The 24,971-nt window shown below is 58.7% G+C and overlaps 2 protein-coding genes across 3 annotated transcripts; one reads left to right on the forward strand and one right to left on the reverse strand.

Moving 5' to 3' along the window:
* The first annotated feature begins 165 nt into the window (after positions 1-165).
* Positions 166-8,113, forward strand: IMP4 (IMP U3 small nucleolar ribonucleoprotein 4). Of its 2 annotated transcripts, XM_038381353.2 has the most exons (9): positions 166-324; positions 592-700; positions 1,159-1,242; positions 2,993-3,102; positions 3,413-3,545; positions 3,796-3,950; positions 4,168-4,262; positions 4,460-4,533; positions 7,719-8,113. In XM_038381353.2, the coding sequence occupies exons 1-9, from the start codon at positions 322-324 to the stop codon at positions 7,829-7,831; spliced, it is 876 nt and encodes a 291-aa protein (XP_038237281.1). In that variant the 5' UTR covers positions 166-321; the 3' UTR covers positions 7,832-8,113. The 2 variants fall into 2 exon arrangements, with proteins under 2 accessions (XP_038237281.1, XP_038237282.1); XM_038381354.2 differs by lacking the exon at positions 592-700 and having other exon boundaries at positions 277-324.
* On the reverse strand, positions 8,052-24,971 carry PTPN18 (protein tyrosine phosphatase non-receptor type 18). The gene is given in 18 exon segments (XM_038381372.2): positions 8,052-8,516; positions 8,799-8,897; positions 9,152-9,179; positions 9,412-9,494; positions 9,758-9,926; positions 9,928-10,012; positions 10,560-10,636; positions 11,701-11,784; positions 11,924-12,001; positions 12,103-12,169; positions 13,520-13,689; positions 14,143-14,175; positions 14,547-14,615; positions 14,714-14,752; positions 18,297-18,392; positions 19,472-19,548; positions 19,994-20,102; positions 24,816-24,971. Coding segments are annotated over 18 exon segments (1,509 nt in total). The 5' UTR covers positions 24,894-24,971; the 3' UTR covers positions 8,052-8,448.

Below are 24,971 nucleotides of genomic sequence, written 5' to 3' on the forward strand. Positions count from 1 at the left end.
GATGCGGCCATCTTAGTTGAGGGCAAGTGCGGCGCCGTCCCGTCTAGCCGCCATATTAGTAAAGGGCAAATCTGCCCTATGCCCTTCGGCCGCCATCTTTGCGAGGGGCAACGGGAGTGGGGGAGAGCCCCTGCATCACGTGACTCCCCCGACACCCTAGGCCGCCATCTTTGTGAGGGGCAAAACATCGCCAGGCCCAGTTAAGCATTCCGCTCTCTGATAGGCCGGGCAGGCTGGGCCAATGAGAGGCCCTGGTGTTGGGGGGCCGGGTCCCCCACGTGGTTGTGGGGCGAGAGTAGCGGAGCGCCGGGGGCTGCCGCCATGGTAGGGGGCCGAGCTGGGTTTGTTATTGTCGGGTCGCCTGGGGGGCAGAAGCGGCCCCCCCAGTGGGGTGGGGGACCCTGGGGGAGCAGCTCCCCCCTTGGGGACGGGGGCTGGTCGGCGATCGGCGGTGGGAGTCTCGGGCTTTGTTATTGTCGGGTCGCCTCTTCCTGGGCGGGGGCGGGGTGGTCACGTGAGGGGGGGCTGGTACCGCCGCTCCCTGCCCCCCCGCTCTGTCTTAACCCCCCCGCCCCGCTTTGTCCCGCCCAGTTGCGCCGCGAGGCCCGGCAGCGCCGCGAGTATCTGCACCGGCGGGCGCAGGAGGATCGGATCCGCGCCACCGAGAGCAAGAAGCTGCAACTCAAACAGGCGCTGGAGGGTACGGACCGGTCCGGTGCCCCCCCCCCACCGGTACCCCCCCCCGCCCGACCTACCCCCCCGCCCGACCTGCCCCCCGCCTGACCCCCCCGCCCGACCTGCCCCCCACTCCCGACCTGCCCCCCGCCTGACCCCCCCGCCCGACCTGCCCCCCACTCCCGACCTGTCCCCCCGCCTGACCCCCCCCGCCCGACCTGCCCCCCACTCCCGACCTGCCCCCCCGCCGGTGCCCCCCACTCCCGACCCGCACCGCCCTGCCTTCCCCCCCCCCCAGTGCCCCTCACTCCCGACCTACAGCCCCCTCTCCCCACTTTCCTGCCGGTGCCTTGGGACTTGGTGCTCTGCAGGAGGGGCAGGTTTGGGGCAGGAGGGTCTGGGGGCAGGGATAGACTTGCAAGAGGGAGGGTTGTCTGGAATCACACTCTGACTCTTCCTCTTTCCCCTCCCCTCTCCCCCCAGAGAATCGGCTGCTGCCCACAGAGCTGCGCCGGGAGGCTCTGGCACTGCAGAAGTCCATCGAGTTTGATGACCAGGGAGCAGAAGGTGAGTTTGGGGGCAGGGAAGGGGGTTAAGGGAGCTTGCTGCCTCCCCTTCCAGGCTAGGAACCCCCCCTCCCCCAACATCCTTGGTCAGCATTGTCCTGTGTCCTTCCTGACTCTTCACTGCACGTCTGCCCTGAAACATGAGTGGGCCACTTCCAGATGAAGCACAGACCCCCGCTGCCGAGATCCCTCTCCCCTCGTTGGGTCAGGTGCTGCACAGACACCCTGACCTGAGTTGGGGTCCCCCTGTTGGGCCGGACGCTGCTGTGAGTGACAGCCTCATAGACACGTTATCATGGCCAGCTCACTTGGGGTGGGGGGAGCAGAGGCCGGTGGGGTGGGGGTGGAGGGGAAGGTGAGCTGGCCCTGGTCACTCACAGCCGAGCTGTGAAGCTTCTGTGTCCAGGTTGGATAAAAAAAGATGGTTACAAAAAACGTGTGGTGGTGTTTTAATTTATGCTAGATTTTGGACGTTTTTCTATTTAAAAATCTGCCTGAAATTCCGACTGCTTCTGTTCAGGGCTGAGCTCCCTCGAATCTGGCATGGTAACTTGCGTTGTATTAAAAAACATATATATTTAATGGGCCAGAAAGCCCCGAACCAGATGGCCATTACTGGTACCAGTTTGCTGAAGGCCTCCTTCCCCTGTTTGCTCCGCGTCCATCTGTTCACCGAGCTCAGGTCAATGACTGCTTTGCCCCAGGTTAAAAAACCAATCAGGAGCTGCTTGGTTTCCTCTTCCCATCATTGAATAAAACCTCGGTGGGAGAGGATGAGATCTACTAGCTCTAAAATCCCAAAGGACATGAAGACTAGAAACAATCGGTTCAAATTCACTAGTTACAGCGGATGCTCCCTTTGTACAATAAATCTGGGAGTTTCAAATCCAAGCCATGTTTTAATCAAATTTTTTTCCCCTGTATCCAGCTCTTCTAATAGGTAGGGCAGAACATGATTTTTTTGTAATTTCCGTGGGTGATATTGAGGTTTATTTGTAAGCGTTTTCCCTTATTTGTATCTCTTTCAATTAGTTGTGCAAAATAATGGTGTTCACTCCTTTTTGTCCTGCGATTTTGCTCTCTTTAAATTTTCATTTTGGGTTTTAAACTTTTAAAAATCCTCTCTATAAGTTTTCACTCCTGGGAATTGATGGGGCATGAGGCGGGTCGGACAGGAATGATTTAATGATGGGAGAGCCTGCTAACCAAAAAGTTAAAGCTTTCGAACCATTAAGAGAAACTGTCAACGCCGCACGTCAGACCACCCAAAGGAAACCGCCTGAAAATCTGTTTGGATGCCTCCCGCCCCAGTGTTTTTCTTCCTCAGCCAACTTGCATGGTTTGGGTCCCGGTGCTGGGCCTGTTGAAATGGAGATTTGCGGACACAAATCTAACGCAGCTAGGCCTGGTTTTCAGGTCATTTTCTTTCAGGAACGAAAAACCTCAAGGGTGGTTTTGTGTGGTTGTAATCGGATTCCGATTTCCGTCCAGATGGAATTTGACGGGGATCCCAAGTGCAGCGGGGCCGGGAGAAGACTTGGCTGGTGGTAAAAGCTGCCACCTCCCTCACCCCGGCGGTCAAGGGACTGGCGGTGGCGTGAGAAATTCGCCTCTCCCATAACCCAACCCCCTGACTCGGTGTAAATGGGCGTCTCCCACCGAATTCAGGGCCTGAGCGCCGGGAGGGAGGGCATGGCCAGCCAGAGGCCATGGCGCCCTCCCCCCCGTTAACCCCTTGCCTCCCGCGGCAGGGCTGGTGACACAGCAGGACGATGAGTATCGCTGGGCGGGCGTGGAGGATCCCAAAGTGATGATCACGACCTCGCGTGACCCCAGCTCCCGCCTCAAGATGTTTGCCAAGGTACAGGGCCTGGGTTTGTTATTGTAGGGTCTCCTGGGGGGCGGCGCTGCTCAGCTGGGCTGGCATGGTTATTGTAGGGTCTCCTGGGCGCTGGTTTGTTTCTGCAGAGCACCCCGGGGACTGGGGCTGGCAGGTAGGGCCGGCTTTGTTATTGTAGGGTCTCCTAGAGAGTTCGGGGGGGGCTGTGTTAGGGGGTGTCGTCGGGTCTCCTGATGTAGGGGGGGCCGTGTGTGTTGTTGTCGGGCCATTCGGGGGAGGGGCAGGTCTGTTATTGTAGGGTCTCTCTCACGCACGCCCCTCTCATCGGCAGGAGATGAAGCTCGTGGTGCCGGGCGCCCAGCGCATGAACCGTGGGCGACACGAGGTGGGGGCCCTGCTCCGGGCCTGCAAGGCCAACGGCGTCACGGACCTGCTGGTGCTGCATGAACACCGTGGGCAGCCGGGTGAGCCAGGGGTGGGGGGGATGCGTGCTGGAGGGGACTCCCCCCCCGTCTAGGCCTGCTGAGGGTGGGGGGTCTGCTCCCTCTCTCTGGGCCTGCTGGGATTCTGGAGGGCCCCCCCTGTTGGGGCTGGATGGGGACCTCCCCTCTGCTGTTATTTCTAGGGGGTCTCCAAGGTGGGGGGGGGCAGGGCAGGGGAGCTCCATCCCAGCCCCCCCAACTGCTAACCCCCCCTCCTCTCGCCTCCCCCCAGACGGGCTGATCATCTCCCACCTGCCCTTTGGCCCCACGGCGTTCTTCACCCTCTGCAACGTGGTGATGCGTCACGAGGTCCCCGAGATTGGCACCATGTCCGAGGCCAACCCCCACCTGATCTTCCACAACTTCACCTCCCGTCTGGGCCAGAGGGTGAGTGGGGGGCGGCTGGGTCCTTGTCGGGTCTTCTGGGGCTGCCAGGGACCGCTTTGATATTGTAGGGTCTCTGGGGCATGTTTGTGTGCAGTGTGTTTATTGTAGGGTCTCCTGGGGGGCATTAGAACGTTCTGGGGACTGGCTTGTTGTTGTAGGGTCTGAATTCCCCTCCTCGCCCCCCAAAACCCAGCGCTTCTCGATCTCTGCCCCTCAGGTCTGCAGCATCCTCAAGTACCTCTTCCCGGTGCCCAAGGAGGACAGCAAGCGAGTCATCACCTTCGCCAACCAGGACGATTACATTTCCTTCAGGTGCCAGGCCTCCCCTGGGATGCAGCCACTTCTAGGGTGGGGCAGCTGGGGAACAGCCACATATAACACCACACAGGGATGGCTGGGAGCGAGGATGCCTCAGTTCTCTCCCGGCTCTGGGAGCGGGGTGAGGGCTGGCAGGGGGGCTGGGAGCCAGGCCCGGGCCAGGTGATCTATCTCTCCTGTGCCCCCCGCAGGCACCACGTCTATAAGAAGTTGGACCATCGCAACATCGAGCTGTCTGAGGTGGGGCCCCGCTTTGAGATGAAACGTGAGTCATGTCACTGGGGGGTCCCTCATAAAAACATAACGGTCAGACTGGGTCAGACCAAAGTGTCCTGTCTGCTAACTGTGGCCAGTGCCAGGTGCCCCAGAGGAAATGAACAGAACAGGGAATCACCAAATGATCCATCCCCTGTCGCCTGTTCCCCTCCTGGCAAACAGAGGCTAGGGACACCATCCCTGCCCAGCCTGGCTAATAGCCATTGATGGATCTTTCCTCCAGGAGCTTATCTAGTTCTTTTTTTTTTCACCCTGTTATGGTCTTGGCCTTCACAGCATCCTCTGGCAAGGAGTTCCACAGGTTGACTGTACGTTGTATGAAGAAATACTTCCTTTTGTTTGTTTTAAATCTGCTGTCTATTCATTTCATTGAGTGACCCGTAATTCTTGTGTTATGAGGAGTAAATAACACTTCCTGATTTGCTTTTTCCCCACCAGTCATGATTTTATAGACCTCAATCGTATCCCCCCTTAGTTGTTGCCTTTCCAAGCTGAAAAGTCCCCATCTCATTAATCTCTCCTCATACGGCAGCCGTTCCAGACCCCTCATCATTTTTGTTTCCCTTTTCTGAGCCTTTTCTCATTTCTATATATCTTGTTCGAGATGGGGGCGGCCACATCTGCACACAGTGTTCAAGGTGTGGGCATCCCAAGGACTTACATAGAGGCAATAGGATATTTTCTGTCTTATTATCTATCCCTTTCTTGATAGTTCCCAACACTCTGTTTGCTTTTTGATGGCCGCGGCACATTGAGTGGATGTTTTCAGAGACCTCTCCATGACGACTCCAAGATCTTTGAGTGGTTACAGCTAATTCAGACCCATCATTGTATATGTATAGTCGGGATTCTGTTTTCGGATGTTCGTTACTTTGCATTTACCAACATTGAATTTCATCTGCTGTGTTGTTGCCCAGTCACCCAGTTTTGTGAGATCTTTTTGTAGCTCTTCGCCATCTGTCTGGGACTTAACTATCCTGAATAGTTTTGTATCATCTGCCAACTTTGCCATCTCACTGTTCACCCCTTTTTCCAGATCATTTATGAATACATTAAATAGGACTGGGCACAGTACAGACCCCGGGGGACACCACTATTTACTGCTCTCCAGTCTGAAAACTGACCATTGATTCCTACCCTTTGTTTCCTATCTTTTAACCAGTTACCAGTCCATGAGAGAACCTTCCCTCTTATCCCATGAGAGCTCACCTTGCTTAAGAGCCTTTGGTGAGGGACCTTGTCAAAGGCTTTCTGAAAATCTAAGTACACCATATCCGCTGGATCCCCCTTGTCCACGTACTTGTCGACCCCCTCAAAGAATTCTAGTAGATTGGTGAGTCATGATTTCCCTTTACAAAAACCACGTTGACTCTTCCCCCAACAAATTACGTTCATCTCTGTGTTTGACAATATTGTTCTTTACTATCGTTTCAACCAGTTTGCCCGGTACTGATGTCAGGCTCACTGGCCTGTAATTACCGGCATCACCTCTGGAGCCCTTTTTAAAAACTGATGTCACATTAGCTGCCCTCTAGTCATCTGATGCAGATGCTGATTTAAATGACTGGTTACATACCATAGTTAGTAGTCCTGCAATTTTACATTTGAGTCTTTCAGAACTCTTGGGTGAATCCCATCTGATCCTGGTGACTTATTGCTGTTTAATTTATCAATTTGTTCCGAAACCACCTCTAATGACACCTCCAGCTGGGACAGTTCCTCAGGTTTGTCACCTAAAAAGACTCAGGTTTGGGAATCTCCCTCACATCCTCAGCCGTGAAGACGGATGCAAAGAATTCATTTAGTTTCTCTGCAATGGCCTTATTGCCCTTGAGTGCTCCTTTAGTATCTCAATCGTCCAGTGGCCCCACTGCTTATTTCCTGGTTCTGATGTATTTAAAAAACATTTTCTGTTACTTTCTGAGTCTTTGGCTAGCTGTTCTTCAAATTCTTTTTTGGCCTCCTAATTGTATTTTTACACTTCGTTTGCCAGAGTTTATGCTCCTTTCTGTTTTCCTCACTAGGATTTAACTTCCACTTTTTAAAGGATGCCGTTTTACCTCTCGCTGTTTTTTATTTCGTTGATTAGCCACAGTGGCTCTTTTTTGGCTCTCTTACGATGTTTTTGTAATTTGGGGGATACATTTAAATTGAGCCTCCATTACGGTGTCTTTAAAAAGGTTCCATGCAGCTTGCAGGGATTTCACTGTTGGCGCTGTGCCTTTCAATTTTTGTGTCACTAACCTCGTTTTTGTGTCGTTCCCTTTTCTGAAATTAAAGGCTGCAGTGTTGGGCCATTCTAGTGTTTTCCCTGCCACAGGGATGTTAAATATAATTCTATTATGGTCACTGTTACCAAGCCGTCCAGCTCTGTTCATCTCTTGGACCAGATCTTGTGCTCCACTTAAGACTAAATCAAGACTCTCTCTCCCCTGGTGGGTTTCAGGACCAGCAAGAAGCAGTTGTTTAAGGTGTCAAGAAACTTTGTCTCTGCATCCCGTCCTGAGGTGCTAGGTACACCGTCAATATGGGGCTAGTTGAAATCCCCCATTATGAGTGAGGTTTTTATTTTTATACGCTCTCTAATCTCCCTGAGTTTTTCACAGTCACTATCACTATCCTGGCCAGGTGGTCGGTAGTAAATCCTAACGGCTATATTCTTATTAATCGAGCAAGGAATTACTATCCAGAGAGAGTCCATGGTACCATTTGCTTCATTTAAGATTTTTACTTCATTTGATTCTACTCTTTTCTTTCACATCTGGTGCCACCTTCCCACCAGCCCGACAGGTTCTGTGCTTCCACTATGTTTTGTCCCCTGGTATTACTGTGTCCTGTCAATTCTCATTCCAAGTTTCTGTGATGCCTGTTATATCACTATCCTCATTTAAGATGAGGCACTCAAGCCCAGACCCCTCTCCTTGTTCCAGACCCCCAGGAGGGTCCTGTTGTCGACTGTCTCTACCCCCCCCCCCCCCCCCGGCTGGGCAGAATCCGGGGGAAACTGAGGCAGAAGGGGGGCTTCATCAGATAGTTTCAGAAAATTTGTCCCCTCCTGCCTTACACCCTGAGTCATGGGGGAGAGGGTTCCCCAGCTTTGTCTGTCTCCCAGCAGTGGGTGCTTCCTGTTCCCTGCGGGCACCCCACTGACCCCTTGCCCCTCCCTCGTTCTAGTGTACATGATCAAACTGGGCACGCTGGAGCAGGCAGCCACTGCCGACGTGGAGTGGCGCTGGCACCCTTACACCAACACGGCCCGGAAGCGGCAGTTCCTGAGCGCTGACTGAGGGCCCCCCCTGCCGGAGATCGCTGGGGAGCTCACGTGGCGCCGGCTGGGAATTCAACCCAGAGCATTTTTCTCTGCCCTGGGCAGTGGGCGTCGGAGTGCAAAGGAGGGGCTCTGACTTGGGAGCGTCTACCCGTCCATGAGGGATGCCAGTGGCTCCAGCTGTGGTTTCTGGCCCTGGGGGTATCACCCTCTGGTGGAGGGGGAAGTACCAGCAGAGCTGCAGTTTTCACACTTTTATTTTTGTAGGGTCTGCTCTAATACACAGCTTGGTTCAACCCTGGGTTTGGTTTCTGCTTCTGTCTGTTCATGGTCATTCCCATCTTGCTGGGGTAGAGCCATCAGGGCTCCCCGGGTTGGGGGGTGGGAGGTTAGCGCCAGTGCCCCACTGAGTCAAGGTCGTGCTCTTTACTTCTCGCCCAGGAGTCCTGGCTCCCAGCCCCCCCCCCCCCGCACCTGGAAGAGAACCCAGGAGTCCTGGCTCCCAGCCTGTTATCAGTTGATGGGGGGCAGGGCTCGCTCTGTGCTGTGGGGTGATGCAGGGCTGCGGCTCAGTCCAGCTGGAGTTTGCGGGGGAGGGGTACAGGCCCCAGTGCCCCCATCCACCCCAAAGGTCCCCTAGAGCCGCGTCCACTCGGCTGGGGGGTCACGGGGTCCTTTGGGCTTCCCAATGCGGAAGTTATAGCCTGGGGGGGAGACAACAGTGAGGAGGGGGCCTGTACCTGCACCCCAGAGCCTGACCCCGCTCCCCTGCCCAGACTCCCCAGATCCAAACTGCTGTGTGCAGATCCATCCCCCCCCCAGGCCAGGACTCCTGGGTCCCCTCCCCCTGGGCTCTCCTTCATGTCCCCAGACAGAGCCAGGGCCCTGCCACAGACTCCTGGGTCCCAGCTCCTGACCATGCACCCCCCCATCCCCATCCTGGGGGCTGCCCCCAATGTACCCCTCCCCCCACACCTACTTCCTACCGAGACCGTTGCCCGGGGAGGCAAGGGGGCTGCAGCCCCTTCCAGATAAGGGGTCCACGGGCTCGTAGCTGTCAGACTCATGGCGGGGGGAGCTGGGGCCTGGCGGAAGAGAAAACAATGAGGCCTCCCCCACTACGGCCGGCGCTGAGATGCAGCCACCTCTGGGATGGGGTGGCTGGGGAACAGCCACACACAACACCACACAGGGACGGCTCGGCCAGCTGTGGCTGGGGGTGCCTTGGACGCGAGGCCGTGGTGAATGCCGCATCCACTCCACTTGCTGGGGTTTCCCATCAACATACTGAACTAGCCTCCCCTTGTTTAGCTGTGTTATCCCCCCCCCCCCCACTCACCCATCTTCTGGGGAGATGCCACAAAACCCTGTAGATGAGATGGAGAAAAATGAATGAGAGACTGACACACGCCCCCATCCTGCCAACCACTAGGCCCCACTTCCCTCCCAGAGCTGGGAAGAGAACCCTGATGTCCTGACTCTGAGCCCTCCCTGCTCACCCCACCAGCCTCCTCCAGCCCCACCCAAACTGGCGCCCCCTCTGGCTGCAGCCCGCCGGGCAGGGGGGCACTGGCCCTGGGGCATCGGGGGAGGACTCACCGGGGGTTTCAGACTGTGTAGCAGGGTCTTCCCACGCCCGGCGCTGGGGCAGGGTGAAGGGGGGCCCCAGGGGCTGGTGTCACCTGGAGCAGAGAGATGGGCGGGGTCAGAGTGTGGACCCCGGGTCAGACCCCCCCCCAGGCAGCTGGGGTCCCCCCTCCCCAGGTCAGAGCCACCCCAGGACTCTTGAGTCCAAGATCCTCCTTCTGCATCAGATCCATGGCCATGGACTCCTGGGTCACCCCCAGATCAGACCCATGGTCCTTCCTGACTCCTGGCTTCCTTCGCCCCCCGATCAGAACCATGGTCCTTCGCAGTCCTGGACTCCTGGGTCCCCTCCCCATACCTGCGCTGGTGGAGTTGGGGGTGTATTCGCAGCTGGGACTGGGTGGCAGGCGTTTCACGGGGCTCCCAGGCAGGGAGTAGCTGGCCTGCAGCCCCTCGAAGCCGCTGGGGTCGATGGGGGACCATGCAGAGCTGGTCTCCCGGGAGGGGGACCCCGCCGGCCCACCCCCCCCGCCGGAACTTGTTCACCACAGCGTAGGTGTCGCTCATCTTGGGGGGCAGGTCCAGGGAGGGCTCGGACGGCACCGAGATGCTCCTAGGGGGGAGGGGGAAGGAGGGTAACACCCCTAGCGCCAGATATGCTCCACCCCAGAGTCAGCCAAGCGGCCTTGGGGCCGAGCCAGGGAGAGAACCCAGGAGTCTGGCTCCCCTCCTGCACCCATCCTGTAACCCTTCCAGTAGCCCTGGGGCTGGAGGGGGGGCGGGGAGCAGATACTCCACAGTCTATTTCCGGGAATCGGAAAGTAGCGGGCGAGCAGCCTGTTGGCTAATTGGAGGGGAGGGGGCCGTTGGGGGGTCAAAGCAGGGTAATGTGGGGCTGGGAAGGGGAGGGGGTGCTCAGAGCAACTATGGCAATTGCCCCATCCAGGGCTGTAGGTAACACCCAATGGGGTGTTAACTCTGACCCCTAATGACTGTCCATTTTCCAGGCTACATTGGTAACTGCTGCAGTATTTAGGTACGGGCTGCCCCAGAGGTGGCTACATCCCAGCACCTGGCAAGCCCTCCCCGGGCGGTGTTACCTGCGGCTGCTCCCCCCGCTGCCCCACCCCCGTGGTGGCTACATCTGGCCGGTCACTCACCGTAGGACGCTGCTGTGTTTGCTATGGGGCGTGGGGCAGCGCAGGGACACGGCGTCGTCGTACAAGGGCAGCTGGTTCTGTGGGGAGAGGAAGGGGTGAGCTGGGGCGGGGGGGAAGACGTCCCCGCCTGGTGCTGATACTGGCTTTTTGCTTCCTCCTGCAGGAAGCATGACAACGGGCTGCGGGCGGTTAACCCGGCCGGTGCCGGAGGACCTGGCCTAGGAAAGGAGCAGAGAGTCCAATCCTGCGGCCTCCACCCGGCCCCCATTCCTCCATCCCACCACTCACCTGTCCCTCCCAAGACGCACCCCTCCATCCATCCGGCCCCAGGGTGGGAACTGGCTGGCTCAGGGGGGCAGAGAATGGGGCGTGGGGCCTGTCCCCACTAGGGGGCGTCAGCTGCCATGCACTTTATGTTGCCAGCTCACCTATGAACTAATCTGGCAGGTCTCAGCCCCCTGGGCTACTCCCCTGTGGGGCCAGGCCCCGCGCCCCATTCCCCACCCCCCTGAGCCAGGCAGTCCCTGCCCGGGGTCAGATGGGAGCTGGCGTCCCCCAGGATGGAACAGGCCCCATTTCTCCCCTACTGGCAGAGAGAATTCACAAGCCCTGAGCATGAGGCAGAAGCCAGGATGTGGGGCTGGGGGCTGCTCCACCTTTCAGCCCCACGGAGCTGGGGAGATGAAGGGAGGGGAACTGAGCCCCCCACCCTTTCTGGTCCTGCCCCCTGCACCCCACCTCTACTGCTCCCGACCCCCCCATGCACCCCAGATCTCTTCCTTCCCAACTGCTCCAGCCTGCCCCCCAGCCCACCCCCCATGTGCACCCACGCATTCACACGCTTCCCCCCCCAGCAACCCTCCAGGATCCAGATCCCCCCCCCAGTACCGCACAGGCCGATGGAGCTAGCTGTTTACGGGACTGAATCGAAAGGGGAAGGGAGGTGCGTGGGACTTCCTCAAGTGGGGGGGAGGGGCCAAGGGGGTTGGACCTGGGGGGATAGCGGGCTGTGGGGGGGGGAAGAAATGGGGGATGCTTGGGCGGGATCATAACCAGGTTACGGTTCGAGTGTCCCTGCACCCCCCACTGGAGGGGCAGGCCCCATGCCGTGTCTGGGGCCCTTCCCCGGGGCCCCTCTCACCTCCTTGAGGTTCTCATAGTTGGTGGTGGCCAGGGTGGAGCGGAACATCTCGGCCACGGCGTGGTACAGAAACTCGTACTGCTCCTGCCAGAGGGGACACGGCCATGTTAGGGGGGCTGGCTGGGGAGGGGGCGCTCCAGTGGCCCCGGCCCCACCTCTCCCAGCAGGGGGCACTGTGAGGGGTGGGGTGGGCGTCCGGCTAGGGGAGAACCGAGGGGCTCACCAGCGTCTGGACAGCCGACGGTCTCTGTTTTCTCATTGCTAGGACAATGTCGAAAATGCTGAAATTCGGGGGGATGCTCTGAAAAACAGGAGAAGGCTCATGAGTCCAGCAGGGGGCAGCCGTGGGTCAGACACGCGCCCACGCATGGACCTATGCACGCTCACAGACACGCGTGGTACCTGTTGGAGGAGGAGGTGTCTCACATGCTCCAGGATGCAGATCACGCCGGTCCGGCCACAGCCAGCGCTGCCAAGGGGGAGGAAGCAGGAAGGAAATGGGTGAAGAACAATTCCCCCCCGATCAAATCCCTCTCGGGGGCAAACGGGCCCTTCACCCCACACACTGCCCATGGGCATTCACTCTGAAACCTAATGACTGGCGATAGAACGTGACTCCCTCTTTGGTAGACATTCACTCTGAATCCTAATGGCTACAGCTGCATCCTTCATGCGTCTCTGGTGTACATTCACTCTGAAACCTAATGACCAGAGTTACAATTTGAGCCCATCTTTGGTAGGCTTTCACTCTGAACTCTAATGACTGACAGTTAAATGGGGCAGCCTGAGTGTCAACAGTGGGATCTTTATCCCAAACCCAAGGGCCTGGGTGAACAATGAGGTGTCATCGCACTGGGCATTTGCCCTGGACCTTAATGATGGGTTTCAGCAGACATCATCCACCCAGATTGCTGGATTGTTCACTCTGAGCCCTAATGACTGGGGTTTCACTAAGGTCATGGTTGTCTCAACATGACTGTTAGCTGTGAACCCTAATAATTATAAAAGGAAAAGGAGGACTTTTGGCACCTTAGAGACTAACAAATTTATTTGAGCATAAGCTTTCATGAGCTACATCACCAAATGCATCCGATGAAGTGAGCTGTAGCTCACGAAAGCTTATACTCAAATAAATTTGTTAGTCTCTAAGGTGCCACAGGTACTCCTTTTCTTTTTGCGAATACAGACTAACATGGCTGCTACTCTGAAACCTAATAATTATGTTTTTGAAAGAGGTTATAGCTCATCTCAACAAGGCAGTTAACTCTGAACCCTAATTATTGTGTTTCAAATGGGGACATAACTCATTTCAGAATGACTATTACTTCTGAAATAGAACAACTGGGGTTGAAATAGGGACACCCTGACATGGCCGTTCAGTCTAAATCCTAATACTTGAGATTTACATGTGGGTGTGGCTTATCACAACATGAATATTTATTCTGAACCCTAATGTTTGGTGTTAAATGGGGACTTGATATGTTTTGACATCAGTGTTAACTGGATGCTAATGATTGTTGAGTGGGACACTGCCCATCTCTGTGTGTTCACTCTGAACCCTAAGCACCTCCTTGTGTTAATGGGTGCGTTCACTCTGAACCCTACCGCTGGCCATTCAATGACTGCTCTGGACCATTTCTTAGGTTGCATAAAAGGCGCGGAGCTCATAAGAGGGGGAAGCAGTCAGGGGGTAGGGTTTGGCTTGTGGGAGGGGCTTTGCTGTTGGCGGGGCTTAATTTTTTCCAGCAGACCCTTGGCTATGAGGACCACCGCCTGTCTCTATCGCTCGCTCCCTCCCCCCGCAGGACAGCGCCCCTACCTGCAGTGCACGCAGATGGGGGCTAAGTCGTCCCCCTGTGTCAATCGCATGTGCTCGATCATCTCCAGGAAATGGCCGTAATTGTCCGGGATCCCGCGGTCTGGCCAGGCCACGTACTGGAAATGGGTGAGGGGCCGTTCCTCCTGGGGGGGGAACAGCAGGCATCTGTCCTGCTCCACACGGCACGGCACGGCCCTCCCAGCGCCCACCCCTGCTGGGGGACAGTGCCCCCTGCTGAGCCCCCCACCCCCTGCAGCACAGCGCCCACCCAGAACCCAGCCCTGCCAGAGGAGAGAGCCGCCCTGCCCAGCCCCCCGCTCCCCGCAGTACGGTGCCCCCCCAGTGCCCAGCCCTGCTGGGAGATCGCCCCCTGCCCAGCCCCCTGCTCCCCGCAGCACGACACCCCCCCCAGTGCCCAGCCCTGCCAGGGGAGACGCCCAGTGCCCGGCCCTGCCAGGGGAGATCGCCCAGGCCCAGCCCCCCAGCCCCCCACTCCCTGCAGCACGGCGCCCCCCCCAGGCCGGCCCTGCCAGGGGAGAGCGCTCCCTGCCCAGCCCCCCCGCTCTCCGCAGCACGGTGCCACCCGCTCACTGACCTTCTGGAAGTGACGCTAGCTGTGGGACTGTCACATCTGGATTCAGCTCCTGCTCCTTGATCTGAGACAGAGACAAGCTGAGGTGCAGACAGAGGCTTCAGGGGGTGCCGACATTGCATGGTTATTAAACGCCTTTAGTGTCCCCCTATAGAGGCACAGCTGCAGCCACCTCTGGGTGAGGTGAGGAACAGCTGCATATAATGCTGCACAGGGATGGCTCACGTGGAGCTGAGCTGCAGCCACCTCTGGGGCGGGGCAGCCGGGGTACAGCCACACATAACGCCACCCAGGGAGTGCTCGCCCAGAGCTGAGCTGCAGCCACCTCTGGGGCAGGATGCAGTTGCCCAGCAGCAGTTTGGGACAGGAAGTGAAGGGGAGTTGTGTCTCTCCTGGAGAGCCCCCCAGGCTGCCCCTGCAACCCCTCCCGGGTACCTGGACGATGGAGAAGGGCCCAATTTGTAGCGGTTCTTGCTTCAGTGGCCAGTAGCGTTCACACTTTTTCTAAGGAGGGAAAGTCAGTTCATGGAGGGTTCATGGGGGTCGCCCCCCAGATGGCCCCCACAGCCAGGGGGTGGGCACGGATTGGCCCCCACACTCACCTTCCCCATCTCCACTTCCCGACAGGCCATGGCAATTACCTGCAAGGAAGGGAACAAAACAGTCAGGAAAAAAGAGCGAGAGAAGGAGCATGCTCCTGGACTGGAATAGAGAACCCAGGCGTCCTGGATCCCAGCCCCCCCTGCTGTAACCATTAGTCCCCACTCCCCTCCCAGGGGATGGGAGAGAACCCAGGAGTCCTGGCTCCCCTTGGCCAAACCCCCTCCCCACACCCCTCCCCCCCCCCGTTCTTTGCAAACAGCCTCACCTGAGCTCTGACAGACTCACCTCACCTGGCCCACGTCCTGCAGGGTAGTTACCCACAAAGGGTAACAGGGGAGGGGGGCCATTTCAGAAAGCCCCTAACTCCTCAAAAATCATCCCCACGGCAAGCGGGACTATTGTAGGAGGAACCAATTTAGCTGGAAGCCCTGCTCTCTGGCCCTGGGGTGGCAGTTTGTCCCCAGAAGCCATCGGATCTTGGTCCATTTGAATCGGCAGCAGGACCCAGAGGAGCTGAATTTCTGACCTTTTCCCGGCCTGTTCTGCTCCCAGGCTGCGGTTATGCAAAGGAGTATCTGGGAGTGTGACTGGGACAGCTTGTCTGGCGCTGAGATGCAGCCACCTCTGGGGCGGGGCAGCTAGGGAACAGCCGCACATAACGCCACACAGGGATGGCTCGCCCAGCGATCAGATGCAGCCACCTCTGGGGTGGGGCAGCTGGGGAACAGCCGCGCAGCAGAATGGGACAGTCTTCATTCTGTAAGCTCGTCTCTCTCCCCAGCAGAAGTTGGGCCAATAAAAGCTTTTGTCTCTCTTGTGCCAGGGAAGGAAATTTATCAACAAGACGGAGCCGGGAGACGAATTTCTCTCCGTGGTGCATGGAGCAGTGAAATGATGCTCCGATAGTCTTGGGCATTACCCCGGGCGACACATTGACGAGGAAGGGGGACTAGCCAGCGGGCCGAAGAGCGAATATGTGTTTCTGTGACTCCCTCAGGGGGCCAGCCTGTCCTGGGAGAAGGTGAATGAAGATAACCTCGTAGGAGTGTGTGAAGAGAAACAGCAGGAAACACAGAAGGTGCTAAGCACCTTGCAGGATTTCAGGAGATGATGGAGCTTCAGCTCCGTGCCCAGCGTTCAGGCCCAGGCTTGTGCAATGGTGGTGCGGCATTCTGCCATGAAAAGCTTCGCACGTTGGCTTCCACGTGGTCTTGATGGCTCTGATGGAACGAAAAGATGAGGCCATCCTGATTCCGTGCCCAGGGGGCCTATGCATGGCGGAGAACTTCCCAGCAGTGCCATGGCAGCACCCGCAGGATCCTGGATCTGCGGCCCGAGAGTGGCATTTTAGGGAAGGGAATGCGCGCGTGGGCAGTTACTAGTGAAAGTGATGCATAAGGCCCCTCGTCACACAAGGCCGCGCTGCAGGCCATGTGGCACGTGTTGTCCCCACCGCTTCTGAGCTGTGCCAAGAGCCGCAAAGTGAAGCCCCTGGATTCTGCAAATGCTGCGGAAGATTATGACAACCTTGTCACCAGCAAGTTTCCGGGAGCCGGTGGCATCCACGCAGGCAGCTGTCCCAGTCCTGGTGCGGGTCCTACCCTTCGCCAGCACTCAACGGGAATTTGGGGCCTAGAGGCCATCAGGAGAGCACGTCCTGTTCTTTCACCAACGTGCCCGTGCAAAGTCTGCCCAACGGGGATCTATGTACTTAGCGGAAAGGAACCAGCCCCGACTTGAAGAGTTCAATCACGTGGATAAATGCGGACCATCGCGGATCGCATGCGGATACAAATTTTATTTCAAGGCAGGGCTCTATAGATCTGGAGCGTTCCCAAGCGTGGCTCAGTGCCACTGAGAAAAGAAAAGGAATTCTAGGGCGCCCAGACAGCAAGTGTGAAAAATCGGGACGGGGGTGGAGGGTAATAGGAGCCTATAAGAAAGACTCAAAAATCGGGACTGTCCCTATAAAATCGGGACATCTGGACACAGAGGTATCCCAGGAACTGGCAGCGCTCAGCAGCCGGGCTCTCTCCTGTAATCTATGTGCCCAAACCAGAAAACCGCTCGGCCTTGGGCTTGATCACCAAACGGCTTGCAACCATTCAGCCCCACCGGCGGGAAAGCAGCGCCGCCCCGTGGGGGGAAATGAAGCGGCTCACGACGCTTTCGAGTATTTGCAGCGCCGGATTTGGCTGCACAGACCCATTCAGGAAACTCTGCTGAATGCAGAGCGATTTGGCCAGAAGCCAGTGAATCGCTCTGTGCGGGGAACGGTTGGAGACAGCGGGGGAAGTGTCCACACCAAATTCCATGATCCACTGGAAAAGACGAGGGGCAGGTGCAGCCTAGGAAGTTAGATCGGCCCAGCTCCCTTGCCGGCTTCTGCGCAAGTAACGACGCGACAGATGCGCTCCAAAGTCAATCGGGAAAATCATCGAGGACCGGCCTGTTCCGCTCCTTGGCCCATCCCGGAAATACCCCTGATCCGGCGCAGAACTCCGAGCCCACGCTCCGTGGCACACGCCAATTGTCAGATCCGGGGCCTCGAAGAAGCCTGCTGCGGGGACACGTGAGACGTGAGCTGACCCCGTAGAGTAGGCTGAGAGGGGCTGCGATACAGTTTCCTGTATTGGTGGGCACAGCAAGAAATCGGCTTGGAGAACATCCCTGGAGAAACGCGAGTGGCTAAAGGAACTTGCAGAAGGACGATCTACGGAGGGAAACCGGCCTCTCCGCAGGAAAGGTCACCGGCACCGATCCCATGCCACCCTCAGGCTGGACCACGCGCAACAGAGAACCGGCACCCATGTGAGTGTCCCTGGAGCCAATCCCCGGCGGCGGTGTGGAAATTGCAAACTGTGGATCCATAAATCACAATGCTGGAGGCGTGGACAAGGCACATGGGCATGCACTGGGGCCTGCAAACGCAAGGGGTGCGCCGGCACGTATAGGAACTATTAAATTATGCCCGTCTGTACAACGTGCGGGATGTGTCGCGTTTGTAACGGAATAAACGGTACAATTACGCCTGTCTGTACAACGTGCGGGATGTGTCGTGTTTGTAGCGGAATAAAAACGGTACCGTAATTTGGTAATTCCTCAAATTCTACTGAAATTTGAACCCGACAGCGAACTGTTCCAAATTCAAATGGCAAACATTTTTCCCCAATTCGGCAAATCAAAATGATGCCAGACAACATACTTTGCCTATCCCCCTCCCCTCTTCCCCCCCAGAAATGCCTCATGTCTTATTTGATAGCGAACCAGCCCCGGCTGGTGAAGGAGAGATGATTTCGTGCTCCGCAGGGAGTCAGCCAAGCTGGGACAGTTCACAGATAGTGGAAGAGAGCATTCAAGGCGAGAGAAATCCTCTTCCTGGGCTCATTTGCAGAGGAAATCCCACCAGGAGCAAGGGTGTTGGGGGCACACACTGCATCTTTAGGGGTACAGGATCTGGGCCCAGCCCAGAGGAGTGTCTTTGGGTGGCTGAACAGCCAGGGGTGTCCAGGCGCTGGCACCCAGCTACGGGGGTGAGCAGGTGACTGCCAGGCCTGGGCCCTCGAGAAGTGTTACACCCACCTTCACCTCGTACTCCCAAATCATGCGCCAGAAATCCAGGACGGTGTGAGGCAGCGGCCCCTGGGTCGCAATGTAGCATCTCTTGTTATTTACCCCCTTGCAGGAGACAAATGGGGGAAATAAGTCACCCGCCACCTGCAGGGCAGTGCCTCCCACTGAACCCCCCCACCTGCAGCATGTGTCCCTTGCTGACCCCCCCAGCCCAGTGCCCCCTGCTGAGCCCCCCATGTGCCCCCTGCAGCCCGGCGCCCCCTGCTGAGACCCCCCCATCCACCCCCTGCAGCCCGGCACCCCCTACTGAGCCCCCCACTGCAGCCTGGTGCCCCCCATGTACCCCCTGCAGCCCAGCGCCCCCTGCTGAGCCCCCATCCACCCCCTGCAGCCCGGCGCCCCCTGCTGAGCCCCCCACTGCTGCCTGGTGCCCCCCATGTACCCCCTGCAGCCCAGCGCCCCCTGCTGAGCCTCCCATCCACCCCCTGCAGCCCGGCGCCCCCTGCTGAGCCCCCCACTGCTGCCTGGTGCCCCCCATGTACCCCCTGCAGCCCGGCGCCCCTGCTGAGCCCCACCACCCCCTGCAGCCCGGCGCCCCCTGCTGAGACCCCCCATCCACGCCCTGCAGCCCAGCACCCCCTGCTGAGCCCCCCACTGCTGCCTGGTGCCCCCCATGTACCCCCTGCAGCCCAGCGCCCCCTGCTGAGCCCCCCATCCACCCCCTGCAGCCCGGCGCCCCCTGCTGAGACCCCCCCATCCACGCCCTGCAGCCCGGCACCCCCTGCTGAGCCCCCCACTGCTGCCTGGTGCCCCCCATGTACCCCCTGCAGCCCAGCGCCCCCTGCTGAGAGCCCCCCATCCACCCCCTGCAGCCCAGCGCCCCCTGCTGAGACCCCCCCATCCACGCCCTGCAGCCCAGCACCCCCTGCTGAGCCCCCCCACTGCTGCCTGGTGCCTCCCATGTACCCCCTGCAGCCCAGCGCCCCCTGCTGAGCCCCCCATCCACCCCCTGCAGCCCGGCGCCCCCTGCTGAGACCCCCCCATCCACCCCCTGCAGCCCAGCACCCCCTGCAGAATCCCCCGCTCACCCCCTGAAGCATAGCGCCCCCTAGTGCTACACTGGGTCGGCGGGGCCAGCACTGGTGCGAGGGGCGAGTGCCCCCGCTGTGGAGGGAGGGGGTTACCTGGATGAAACTGGCATTGATATAGTCCGTCTGCCCTTCGTCCGTGCAGAGATTCACAACGACGCGGGTCTGATCATCTGCCGGGGAGAGGGAGGGATCGACAAATTCAGACTGGGAGTAAGGTGCCCATTGTGGCCAATGAGCGGAATTAACCACAGGGCCAGTTTCCCAAGGGGCGCAGTGGAGTCTCCACCTCTGGCTGTTTTTAAATCAAGCTGGGGTGTTCTTCTAAAGGTTCTGCTGCAGGAATTACTTTGGGGCCATTCTCTGGCCTGTCGGATATAGGGGGTGAGATGAGACACTCACAGTCGTTCCTTCTGGCCTGGGAATCTACTAAACCTGACCCTGAGATGCTGCCACCTCTGGGGTGGGGCAGCTAGGGGGAAACAGCCACACATAATGCTGCCCAGGAATGACTCACCTGGAGCTGAGATGCAGCCAGCTCTGGGGTGGGGCTGCTGGGGGAAACAGCCGCACATAACGCTGCACATTCCATTGCCAGCAACCCCCTCCCACACTCACATGGCAGGATGTCTTTGTATCGATTCTTCTTGATGTTTTCTTTCCTGGCCCCGGCCTCTGCAGAGAACCCCTGTTGCTGCCGGAAGGAGCTGGCTCGGGCCTTGATGTCCTGGGTGGAGAGAGGGGACAGGAGGGGGATTAGGAGGCCATGGAGAAGATGGGGTTAAACAGGGACACTGAGAGAGCACCCCAGCAGCTGATAGCTCTGTGAGCCCCACAGCTAATGCCCTGACTCCCTAATACTCAAGTATACAGCACCCCGTTCCCTGTGACCTCAGCGTCTTTCCCAAACTCAGACTTCCCAGCACCCCCAAACTCCAAAGATAAGAGCCTTGGGGGGGGATGACTCACCTGCACTGAGATGCAGCCACCTCTGGGGTGGGGCGGGGCAGCGGGGGAAACGGCTGCACATAACGCGGCACAGAGACGGCTCACACGGGGATGATCATTCCTGAGCACTTGAGTCAGGTTTATTTTGGAAACAGGCCGGTTCTGAGCTCGCCAGCAGTGGACCAGCCTGTTCTGCCAGCTCTGGGCCCCACTGTGAGCACACCCACACCCATCCTGGAACGGGCAGGAGACAACCCCCCCCCCGCCACAGAACAACCCTCCAAGGAGAGTTAATCCATGCAGGAGCTGCTTCTAGAATGAGAGCCCGGACTCCTGGGTTCTCTCCCTGATGCCGGGAGGGGAGTGGGGTCTGGTGGGTTAGAACGGGGGGTGGGGAGCCAGGATTCCTGGGTTCTCTCTTTGGCTCTGGGAGGAGAGGGGAGTCTGGTGGGTGAGAGCGGGGGGGGGGGGGCTGTGAGCCAGGACTCCTGGGTTCTCTCCCCAGCTCTGGGAGGGGAGTGGGGTCTGGTGGTTACAGCAGGGGGGGCTGGGAGTCAGGAATGGAGGGACTGACTGGCCCAGGGGGTTGGGTTCTGGGGGGCCTGTCACGGAGTTCCCGGGCGATGCTCTGGATCTGCTCCTTACGAAGCCAGGCAGGACTCTGGGGGAGTCTCCTCTCTGGGAGCAGCTGGTCTGCAGGACACACAGCTCACCCGGCTGCCCCCTTCCTGGGGCTGTCCCCGGAGCATCCAGCATCCTCTGCCCCTCCGGGTGCTTCCCACAGCCAGTCCACCCAGGTGGGGTCCTGGGGGGACCCAGAGGGTCCTGCCCCCCAACTCTGCAGTCAGACGCGACTGTCAGCCAGCCAGTAACACAGAAGGTTTATTAGATGACAGGAACATGGTCTAACACAGAGCTCGTAGGGGCAGAGAACAGGACCCCTCAGCTGGGTCCATTTTGGGGGGCAGTGAGCCAGACAACCCCGTCTGCACTTCACTCCTCGTCCCCAGCCCCCACCCTGCAGACACAGCACTCCATAGTGCCCGGCCCTGCCTGCCAGTGGGGAGAGCCCCCCCCCGCCCTGCCCCACAGACATAGCACCCCATAGTGCCCAGCCCTGCCTGCCAGGGGGGAGAGCCCCTGCCAAGCCCCCCACCCCGCAGACACAGTGCCCCCCAGTGCCCGGTCCTGACTGCCAGGAGAGAGCACCCCCTGCAGAGCCTCCCCCCTCACTCCCCGCAGCATGGCGCCCCCTAGAGAGGCCTATTTCCTTGCATTGTTGCCTTCACTTTCAGGATCTGTCTGTGTTTTCAGTTCCTGGGGCTTCCTAACCCCATGGAGCAGCTTCTGCTTTTCACTTCAGCTCTGCTGCACGGGGCTGGTGAGCAGCCCCTGTGCTGGGCAGGGAGCAGAGCCGGCCAGCAGTCCTGTGCGGCGTTATGCACAGCTGTTCCCCAGGTGCCCTGCCCCAGAGATCGCTGCATCTCAGCGCGGGCGAGCCATCCCCATGTGGTGTTATGTGCAGCTGTTCCCCAGCTGCTCCACCCCAGAGGTGGCTACATCTGAGCACTGGGCGAGCCGATCTCTAGACCCAGTACAGTGGAATGAACACAGCTGTAACTAAGTCTGGAATATGAGATGGGGATTTAATAAAGGCAGTGGCTGGCTCAGGGGGCAGGGAATGGGGCACAGGGCCTTTCCCCGCTTAGGGGTGCTGGCTCCCCTCGCTTTCCCTCCCCCTCTGCCTGGCCTCAGCCCAGAGGTAGCTGGGATTTGTTCTGGGCTACATTTATATAGGAAATCAGCCGCTGAAACCAGGCGAGAGACAAGGGAACAAAGTCCCTTCTGGAAAATTCATTTCCCTGTCGGAGGGGAGGGCGGGCCAGCGCGAAGCTGCACATAATTAACCCTCCCCACCCAACTCACTTCCAGCATGACTCTGGACAGCCACAGGGGAAACTGAAGCACCGAGCTGAGACAGGACCTGGCCAAGGTGGCACAGAGAACCCAGGAGTCCTGGTTCTTAGTTCTAGCCTACACAAAGAACTTTCTGCTGTTTTATACTCTTAAACTGTGACAACCAGTGAACTTTGCCACACCCCAGAAATAGCTGCATCTCAGGGCCGGGCAAGCTATCCCCATCCGGTGTTATGCGTGGCTGCTCCCTGGGTGGCCTGCCCCAGAGGTGGCTGCATCTCAGCACTGAGCGAGCCACCCCAGTGTGGTGTGATGTGCAGTTGTTCCCCATCTGCCCCACCCCAGAGGCAGCTGCATTTCAGCACTGCGTGCAAGCCGTCTGGTTTGTAAGTGCCTGAGGCAGCCGCTGGCATAGGAGGGGTTATTTCACATGCTCCAGCCACAGTGATGAGGGGGAAATTTGCATTTGGTGCCTGCTCAACACAGGGGCTATTTGAACTTGCACCAGGACCCAATGAAGATGAATTTCTGACAATTTCCTGGCCTTTTCTGCTCCCAGGCTGCAGTTATGAGAAGGAGCAGCTGAGAGCATGACTGGAAGGGCTCGCCTGGCACTAAGATGCAGCCACCTCTGGGGTGGGGCAGCTGGGAACAGCCACAGAGTGTTACCAGAAGGGGCCCTCCTTACTGAATCTCCCACTTCCCTTCCCTTCTGGGTTCTCTCCCCAGCTCTGGGAGGAGAGGGGGTCTGGTGGTTAGAACAGGGGATGGAGCTGGGAGCCAGGACTCCTGGGTTCTCTCCCCGGCTCTGGGAGGAGAGGTGGTCTAGTGGTTAGAGCGGGGGCTGGGGCTGGGAGAAGTGAAACAAAAGGGGAAAGTGGACGCCATGTTTGGGTTTCCCAGTCAATTTCACTTCAGTTTAATGACCCGAGTGCTAGTAACACAAGCCAGAGAATATTCTTTACTCTGGGAATTTCCTTCAGACCGAATCAATAGCTCAGACCCAATGGCTGATTTCCACTGGATTCCCAAGCTCTTGACCGTCTATATGCAATGGTTCCTTGCCCAGGGCGGAGATGCAGCCACTTCTGGGGCAAGGCAGCCAGGAACGGCCGCACCTGACACTACAAATGTTTGCAGGAAGAAGCGATGGGGAATGTATCTGGAGTGCATCCACCTGCTGGGATTTGGCTGGGTCACCCCACTTCATGCAGGGAGAAAAGATGGAGGAGAAATGTAATGGCCCTACGGGGCTCAGGTTATCTGTTTCCTCGGAAAGGCACCTCCAAATTAATTGCACCCACTAACGATTTCAGGCCAGCACTGACTGCCAGGGGAGAGCACCCCCTGCCCAGCCCCCTGCTGCATGGCACCTCCCAGCACCTGGCCCTGGATGCCAGGGGAGAGCACCCCCACCAAGCCCCCTGCTCCCCAAAGCACAGTGCCCCCCAGTGCCTGGCCCTGGCTGCCAGGGGAGAGCACCCCCATCAAGCCCCCCACTATCCACAGCACAGTGCCCCCCCAGTGCCTGGCCCTGGCTGCCAGGGGATAGTTACCCTTGCCCCGCAGCATGGTGCCCCCCAGTGCCTGGCCCTGGCTACCAGGAGACTCTGCTAAGTGCTGTGCCCAGGTCCAGGGCTCACAGGGATGCTGGCGGTGCAGGAAGCCTGTGGGCAAAGCCAGGGCAGCTATTGGCTGGATTTCACCATTTCTTGGTTCTGCCTTGCTCCGGGCATGAAAACTTGCAATGCCCCAGGCAGGTGGGGCCGGGGGCGGGAGCTATGACCGGCAGTGATGGGGGACACAGCCAGCCACCCGCCAAGGAACCCAGAACCTCAGACTTCCAATAGTGTCTCATAGGATCAGCCCAGGGTGTCCAGCTCCCCCAGTCCCTGGCTCTAACCACTAGACCCTAATCCCTTCCCAGGAGTCCTGGCTCCCAGCCCCCCTGCTCTAACCCATTAGCCCCTACTTCCCCCCCAGAGCCGGTAAGAGGACCCAGGCATCCGGGCTCCCTGCAGCGCTCTGACTCTTGCTGGCCGGCAGGTGACTAGTTAACTCCGTCTACGGCGGCAGCAGTGGAAAGTTAAACCCAGACCCCAGATTAATAATTACAAAAAGAAACTTGCGCTAGGGCTGGAGATGAGCGGAGGGTGTCAGGACGCCTGGGTTCTATGCGTAGCTCCGGGAGGGCAGTGTGGGGTCCAGTGCCTTGGAGCAGGGGGGCTGGGAGCCAGGACTCCTGGGTTCTCTCCCCAGCTCTGGGAGGGGAGTGGGGTCCAGTTGTTTGGGGAGCTGGGACACCTGGGTTCTCTCCCTGGCTCTAGGAGCTAGAAGGTTAGAGCCGGGGGCTGGGAGCCAGGACTCCTGGGTTCTCTCCCCAGCTCTGGGAGGGGAGTGGGGTCCAGTTGTTTGGGGAGCTGGGACACCTGGGTTCTCCCTGGCTCTAGGAGCTAGAAGGTTAGAGCCGGGGGCTGGGAGCCAGGACTCCTGGGTTCTCTCCCTGCTGGGGGCGGGATTCCCCGGGGAGCTGGGGTGGCGCGGTGGCTCGGCTCCCCCCGCGGTCCGGCCTCACCTGGAACTCCTGGCCCAGGCGGCCCGGCCCGGGCTCGGCGCCCAGGAACGCCCGCAGCGTCTCGGCCCAGCGGCTCATGCTGCGGAGCGGCTGCCCGGTGGCCGGAGCGAGGGCGCAGGACCGAGCAGAGTGAAGAGGAAGTTGAGGTCCCCGCCC

Source organism: Dermochelys coriacea, chromosome 23 (assembly GCF_009764565.3).
Source record: "Dermochelys coriacea isolate rDerCor1 chromosome 23, rDerCor1.pri.v4, whole genome shotgun sequence".
Lineage (NCBI taxonomy): Eukaryota > Metazoa > Chordata > Testudines > Dermochelyidae > Dermochelys > Dermochelys coriacea.